This window comes from Anguilla rostrata, chromosome 15, assembly GCF_018555375.3.
Source record: "Anguilla rostrata isolate EN2019 chromosome 15, ASM1855537v3, whole genome shotgun sequence".
NCBI classification, from domain to species: domain Eukaryota; kingdom Metazoa; phylum Chordata; class Actinopteri; order Anguilliformes; family Anguillidae; genus Anguilla; species Anguilla rostrata.
The window spans coordinates 18,182,529-18,190,026 of NC_057947.1; the positions used below are offsets into that span (position 1 = coordinate 18,182,529).

Genomic DNA, 7,498 nt, shown 5'->3' on the forward strand with positions numbered 1-7,498 from the left:
ACAACGTGCCTGGCATCTTGTTTACCTAATAAAAAATATTGCTATCACACTGATGCTCTTCCTTGGCTAAGGGATGTTTCATGCCTTGAGAGCTAATCTCAAAATTTCTTGTCACCTATTTCTTTTAGATGGACTAAAGTTACTCCAATGAATGAGAAAAAGGACCTCATAAAAATGTTATCACTACTGATGATTCTCATCCCTGTTATGTATAGAGCATTTGTGTTCACAAATTCTTGTGATCTCGTTTAGTTTTACCTATACAATACAAATTGCAATTTCACGTGTGGTTGTGTGATTAAAATACATACTTGGTCTAGACCTGCAACACTGTTCGATAAATAAACAGATTTATGTTTTTGTTTTCCCTTGTTGTTCAAACAATGGATTGATTATGATTATAGATGTGGAAAATTAAAAAATGCAAATTAAGTATTGCTCATATTCTTTGGAAATTAGAGCGCGCGCACACAGTTTTAAATCCAGTCTGGATCTAGTCAGGAAAAGAGATACTGTCCTTCCCCCTTGTGTCTTTTCTGAGAATTACAGGTACCAGTCACACACACACACTGAGTCTTGCAGCTCAGCCTCCGACCTCGCTGGAAGGACCTCGATTTAACCGTCAAATGGCAGATCATGCCATGATGCATTTTACACGCGCACCTTTTCTTCTGATATTACAAGGCTCCTAGTGCAGGGTTATGCAGATCATAAAATAATTCTGCAAGCTCATTTCGCCAATGCGAAACCGGAGAAATATCTGTACCATTTTAATTAAGCAACTTTACAAGTTTTTCTGAAAACATTTTACAAAAAACTAGGCGTTTAACAAAAATCTGAAAGGGTGTTTTTTTTTTTTTGCAACTTCTCACACGCCAGTGTGGCACCAACAACAAGCTAAAATAACAAAACAAAAAAAAAAAAAAAACACAAGAAAATAAAACAGCGCGACCACTTCCCCGTTTGCCGCCCGTAGCTGGCCCGGTTTTCAACCGGCGCCAGCTCCTATAGCCTATATGCCTATGCTCCAACATCCCAACTGAGGATTACTTTCTTTTCCCTTTATTTCCTGGTTCGAACAGAGCTCCAAAATAAAACGGAACGAAATCTTAAACGCGCTTTCGGTATGAACTCCCAGTCTCGGCCCCGAACTGTGGAGAGCAGCATACCTTTAAGCACCTGGGCTGATTAGCCAACGCAACCCAGGTGCCTTTGCTCTCTCCACCAGCCGGCTAATGGAGAATGCCACAAAAACAAACAAAACAAAAAAATAGCAATAATTCGCAATGCTAGATTTAGCCAACATTTTAACCTAACCGGGAACATTACTAGCCTACCATTTTAACATGTCAGTTAAATGAAAATATTAGCTCACTCTTCTTCACAAACACCATTTGGCAAGTTGTGTAGGCTAATCACCAATTAAATTCCCTTCGTTTTCAAATGACTGCTTGGCTCCCTTGCCAATCCTGTTCGTCTGATTGATACAGAAGGTATTCTTTGAGCTCTGATGGTAAAAGTAGTGAGCTGATCTTGCAAAGTCTCGCTCCTCCCAACACTCTTCTCACAGTCAGGCGACACAGCTGGAGCAGGCAGGTCACTCCTGCTGGAAGGACAGCGGTGTGGTCTTAGAATGCTAACAACAGCAGATAAAAGATTGCTTAAATGTTACCACATGCATGGGCACCTACTGTCCTAGTCCTGTTTAAATGAGTAGTTCTGCCCTGCAAAGCTCACACTATTTTAAAATGTATTGATTTAAACATTATGCTAAATAATAATTATTGGAAATGACTTGCTTGGGCATGCTGACCGCGAACATATCTGTTTAGTGTGCATTTGGTATATGTCCAGCAAAACATGTTCCCTGGGATTTTGTTTCTAGCATAATTTGGCTGCACATAATAAATCTAAAGGAAACTATTGGAATTATTTATGGAACAGGCCAAGGGAGTCTTTAAATAAGCACTTTCTAGAAGAATAAGGGACTAAGGTTATGCAGCTGGAATGTAATGGGGATAATTCAGCTATGTTGGTATGCCTAGCTCCTAAATAGATATAAATTATATCCAATGCACCCATTAAGAACAGGTTTAAAATGTTCTTTTGACATTTGTTCATTAGATAAAAACACTCAGGAAAATGTATCTGCATTAACCAAGATGGTTACCTAGGACAGAGTGTTTAGCTTGGACTACCTTCTCTCTGGATGAGAAGGGTCTTTGTGGCACTGTTGGGTGGAGCAAGGTCTAGGGGGCGGTTTCCTGCCGTGTCCCTGGCATTGCCATTGGCACCATGGTCCAGGAGAGAGCTTACCAGCTCAGGACAGTCCTGCTGGGCCCCCAGGTGCAGTGGGGTGGTCCCACCCTTACCACTGTTCACACTGGCACCTAGAGGGGCAGAGTCCCACGGTCAGTCAGCTGTGTAAGGCCGCAGTAAACTCTGCAGGTCACAATGCAGCAATCATAACAACCCTGGAGATTTGTTCACTTGAAAACTAGATTTTCATTGGACAAATGAAATGGATTGATTTACATTTTTCTTATCAAAATAGTACATTTTGATTTGTCAGTGAATATCTTACAGTGTTAATGTTAATACCAAAGCCAATAAAGTAAAGTTTGGACAGACAGACATACAGAAATATGTCAGCCCAAAATAAATATATAAATAACCAAGCTTGTCATACCAAACTGAAGCAGTTTCTTCACCGTGCTCAGACACTGATTAATACATGCAGTGTAAAGGGGTGTGCCCAAATATTCAGAGTAGCAGTCAACACCTGCCCCCTGCTGGACCAGGGCCTCCAAACAATCTACATGACCTGGAAACAAAGAGATATGCAAAGATTTGGTCACTGTTTCAAGGGATTTGCAATGTGATTGGACTGTATCAGGATGCCTGTTAAATTGCAATTCCCCACATCCTGCTCTGTATGCCCCTCTCCCTTTGTGTGGTCTGCACAAATCTTTCTCAATGTCATGCTCTCTCTATCCCACATCATCCCCCTTCCTCTGCTGCTTTATTCCTCAGATATAAACATTTTGCAAAGATGCAAAACATCTAGTACAATGGTTAAAAACTTTTTGAATTTTAGGTTGCAATCAAGTTTTATTTAATATGATAGTAAATTAATATCAATGTAACTATAAATATTTTTTTTTAAACATGGAAAATAATAATATCTGTACGACCTGAATTCCTTATGGTATAGGTAGACTTGTGACAGTTGTTATTATGACAGGACTGGGACTTCACATTGATGCCCTGGGGGGCCTTGTTACCAGTCCTGAACACTGCTGACTCTGTGCTGCAACCGCTGACCTTCAGCAGCAGCTTGGTGGATGGGGGAAGTGGAATCTGTGGGCCCGTGGGGTGTGGCTCCATGCTGGAGGAGGAGTCTGACACAGGAGAGGTGGCCCCTGGCACAGGCGTCTGACAGGGGAGTGTCCCGATCTACAGTGGTTGTGTTCACCTGGTGCCGTACACAGCAAATCAGTCTTACAGGCAAAATTCCCAATATTACATTCTTAAAATTACACCAAGAACAACACAAAACATTACAAGAGAGGGTAGCATTTCATGGCTCCGAGTTGTTTTTAAAAAGCTGAAGAAAATACATATTCTATACAGCATTTCTCTGGTGTGCTATCATATCTAAGGGTAATTGCAATACCCCTGACATAGCTGAACTCACTTCATCAACCTGTAAACTGAAGGGAGACAGAGGCTTACACTGTAGCTAACAAAGAATCAGCAGCAAATGCAGAAACGCAGCACAGAAACACAGCTCAGCTGCTCACATTTGCTCCACGGTCTATCAGAAGCTTAGCACAGGCTGTGTGTCCCTGCAGGCAGGCCACGTGGAGAGGAGACACTCTGTCCAGAGAAACCAGATTGATACTGGTGCCCTGGGAGTGAAGGGCAGTTAAAATGGGTTATTAAGCAGCCTTATTGCTAGGGCCACAGATAAGATCGGGTATTCTCCCACAGCTGTAGAGAAATCATCACAAGCTCTTCCATCACAATGCAAAATGTTCTCCATTTCCTATATATAAATGTCATGTGGATATAAGACTACAATAATACAGTATACAACAACAACAACAATAATAATAATAATAATAAGTATTAGTATCATGTACTATTACAGCTACTGCTGCTATTACTACAGATTCATTGGAAAAACAGCGAACCAGTAACAAAAAAATGAGTGTAAATACAGGAGTATAAAAATATCTAATCAGTGATGTCACAAAGCAACCAAATTGAGAACTCTACCTGATCAATGAGAGTGCATACAGAGAGAAGCCGTCCATGGTAGGCAGCATCATGCAACGGTGACCAATCAGATTCAATATCTGTTACACAAAAAAAAAACACAAGACACTGGATATCTGAGAAAGTTGAACATGTGCATTCCATTGCGTACCAAAGCTGCCACGGCCAATGAAACGGAACAGAGATAGCAAAACAGGTCAAAGCAAATATTGTTAAAGATTCACATAATCACACTCACCACTCATCAGGGGGTTGGAAAAATACACAACAGACTCTGCTTGACTGCTGGGAATCTTCTCCCCATTTTCATCCCCTCTCTGCGAGTCCATTCTAGTTTGTCTTGTCTGTAAACTGATCCTTTTGTCTTTGTTTTTATGTAATGCATATCAGCGCTGTCACCTTCCTTTCAAAGTGATCTTTCCTGTTCTGCTGGGCCTGTGTTTGCATGCGCAGAATGTTCACTGCTCACAGGTATAATGACACGTGAAAAATGTACGGCAGCCTCTTTCAGGGGAGAAGGGAGGAGCATGCTTTATGCACCCCGTCACATGACCTACACTGAACATACACGTGCAACATGGTGTCATTCCACTGAAATAGATCATTTCTGCGCTCAGGGTAGATGTTGTCTGTAAGCATTGACATGGGACCAGCTAATGACACCAAAATCCTCACCTTAATCATTAGAAAGAAAAAACAAAACTGACTTCATGCGAGCAGTCACAGGCAGCTTCCACCTAAACCCATTTCTGTGAGCTGGGGTGATGGCTTCCCCTGCTATCATCATATTTTGAAATACATGATTAGACAAACCTGTGAAGAGAGATAAACAGGGACATTGGACTCATTTACAACTTCAAATATCGCCGCTTTCTTCTGGCACATTCCTCTTTAATTCCCCATTCTTAGCATTTTTGTCTCCATTACTCCATTACTCACATACATAACCCATATTCAAATGGTTAATGTCCAATGCTTAAGAGAATATACATGTTACAAAAGAGTACAGTTCTGTTTTTAAAGTGTAATATATATGTAATATATTTCCAGCCATTGATTAGGAATGAAATAACTGATAGTATAAGGATGCATGGGGAAAAAATGTCATCCTTTGCATTATGACTATGTAAAATGCAATATTTTTGAGGGTTTTTGGAGACATAATCCTTATTCTGTTACTTTTCCCCAAAACCACAAGATGGCAGTAAACAATAAGAAAATATGTGACTTCAAATTTTTATTTTAGCTTATTTTTTTGACATATCAGCATTGTTAAATGTGTGTTTACATAAATTGGAACAAGGGGTAGCTGTGGCCTTAAGGCTGCCCTCAAACTGATATTAGCTAATTCATATTTAACAAGTCCCTCCATTTTAAACAAGGGGCCCCATTATATAACACGGTATAATCTGTGTATCAGTGGAATGCTTGTCCATATGCCAACCTCAAATATAGCAGAATTACAAGTATTTGCATTCCATAAAAAAAAAACTTAAAAAAACAAAAAACAAAAAAAAAGTCTGGCCAAGCTCACTTTTCTTCTGTCAGCATCAGATTAGTTTGCAGTAGGTTGTCATGATAGCTAGCAACTGTTGTTTTTTGGCTGCAATTTATGCCAATGATAATAATAATAATTAACATCATAATCATCATCATCCTTATCATCATAATAATGGGAATTTTAAGATTGCTCATTAGGCTACTTCATGCTGTGCATGTGATTACATTTAAGGGACCAGGCTGCCTAAATCAGGAAGTGAAGTTATATTATATGGTTTTATATGCTAAATTAAGGTTTTCATGTCAGGAACTAATTAAATGTGGAAACTATGTCATGTATCCTTAGGACTCAGTGTGAAACACAACAAACCTTATTTTACACACGAAGGCCAGGGGGTCTTGTCCGCAGCAAGAATTTCCTGACCGAATTTGCTCTGCTCATTTGGTATACAAACTCATTAAATATCCTAGATTCAGCCACAACCAAACTGTACCTGGTTTCCATCCTGAAACATTCTCGCATTCTCTAAAGTCTAAACATCTGTTTTTGAGAGATTTCATATTAACTGCAATCTTTTCAAAATTTATAAACTTTTGTAAATTTCTGTGGATGTGTACACAATTATCAGATTATGATTCCCAATACAGTAAAACAAATTACAGTACCTGAAATCTCCGTTTGGCCAGGTTTGCTTTGAAGAGACAGTTGAAGTATTAGGAGCAGAGTCCAAAGGTGTTTTCACAAAATGTTTAGCAACATGCTAATCAGTTACTACAAATCCAAGATCACGGAGTTTGGTACAAGTTTATAAGACCTGTAAAGATGTTATTTTGCACCCACTTTGGATGGAAGGATCTAATTTCAGTCTTAAATCTGCATACTTTTTATGTGATAATTTTTCTATTACTTGTAACCCAATTATTCTTTTATTTAAAAAAGGTTCTGTTTCGGGTGGATCAGTAAGTGATGCCAGTGTAGCATGCAACGTTGGTCAAGTCCTGAGGGTTTATAAAAACACACTGCTCTACTTTTGAGACCCAGAGAAATATGATGGGGAAAATAAGGCAGATACAAAGCTCATTAAAACAAGGGGGATCCCTGTAAAAACTGTAATAACTGCCATTCTAATTAATATTTCCATTACACAAGCAAGTCTCTTAAAGATGGCTCCTTGACTGAGCAGATGCAAAAATCTCTGATTTTATAACAGAGCGAGCGAGCAAAAGGTTTACATTTGTGTTAGAATATCAGGCTTGTATATTGCGTGTTTATTTCATTTGATTCAATAGTGTGTCAAGTCCAGCCACCTCCTGCAAACAGCTCATTACATACTCAACTCAGAGTGCAGGGACCGGGATTTCAGCCCTAATGCTGTCAATGGTGTATTTCAAAAGATGAGGAAAATCTGAAAAAACAGGAACCTGGCCACAGGAACCTATGGCTGATTTAAGGGTGACCCCCTCATGATGCATTTTATTTTTCCTTTTTATGGCTCTGATGACATGTTTTTCTCTGGCTGCACATCCTGCCTGTTCCCCTCTGTTTAAGAGGTGTGTGAAGAAATGACGTAGGTGGAAATAGGCTTTGGGTGTTTGTTTTCGCACTGAACCATTGGGTCATGTGACCTGTATACTTCCTGCATGGTGAAATCTGTAGTGATTAAGCTCAGGCATTGGTTTTCTAAACCCTGAAACACAAAACTCTAATTGGCCACAC

The 7,498-nt window shown here is 39.7% G+C and overlaps 1 protein-coding gene across 4 annotated transcripts; it reads right to left on the reverse strand.

Moving 5' to 3' along the window:
* Positions 1-757: 757 nt before the first annotated feature.
* On the reverse strand, positions 758-7,444 carry LOC135240816 (ankyrin repeat and SOCS box protein 9-like). 4 transcript variants are annotated; one of them, XM_064310773.1, is made up of 7 exons: positions 4,520-7,444; positions 4,282-4,361; positions 3,804-3,911; positions 3,325-3,475; positions 2,690-2,824; positions 2,199-2,390; positions 758-1,603 (listed from the first exon to the last, which is right to left on the reverse strand). In XM_064310773.1, exons 1-7 carry the CDS (start codon positions 4,608-4,610, stop codon positions 1,440-1,442), a joined length of 921 nt encoding a protein of 306 aa, XP_064166843.1. In that variant the 5' UTR covers positions 4,611-7,444; the 3' UTR covers positions 758-1,439. The 4 variants fall into 4 exon arrangements, with proteins under 4 accessions (XP_064166843.1, XP_064166842.1, XP_064166844.1 ...); XM_064310772.1 differs by having other exon boundaries at positions 758-1,606; XM_064310774.1 differs by having other exon boundaries at positions 1,470-1,603; positions 2,171-2,390.
* Positions 7,445-7,498: the final 54 nt, after the last annotated feature.

Bases quoted from the DNA above. Each gene is read 5' to 3' on its own strand.
- LOC135240816 (XM_064310772.1), bottom strand. From the start codon at position 4,610: ATGGACTCGCAGAGAGGGGATGAAAATGGGGAGAAGATTCCCAGCAGT. The intron at 2,825-3,324 runs GTCAGCGGTTGC...CTTTGTTTCCAG, and splicing joins CCACCAAGCTGCTGCTGAAG to GTCATGTAGATTGTTTGGAG. The intron at 2,391-2,689 runs GTATGACAAGCT...CTGCCCCTCTAG, and splicing joins GAAGAAACTGCTTCAGTTTG to GTGCCAGTGTGAACAGTGGT.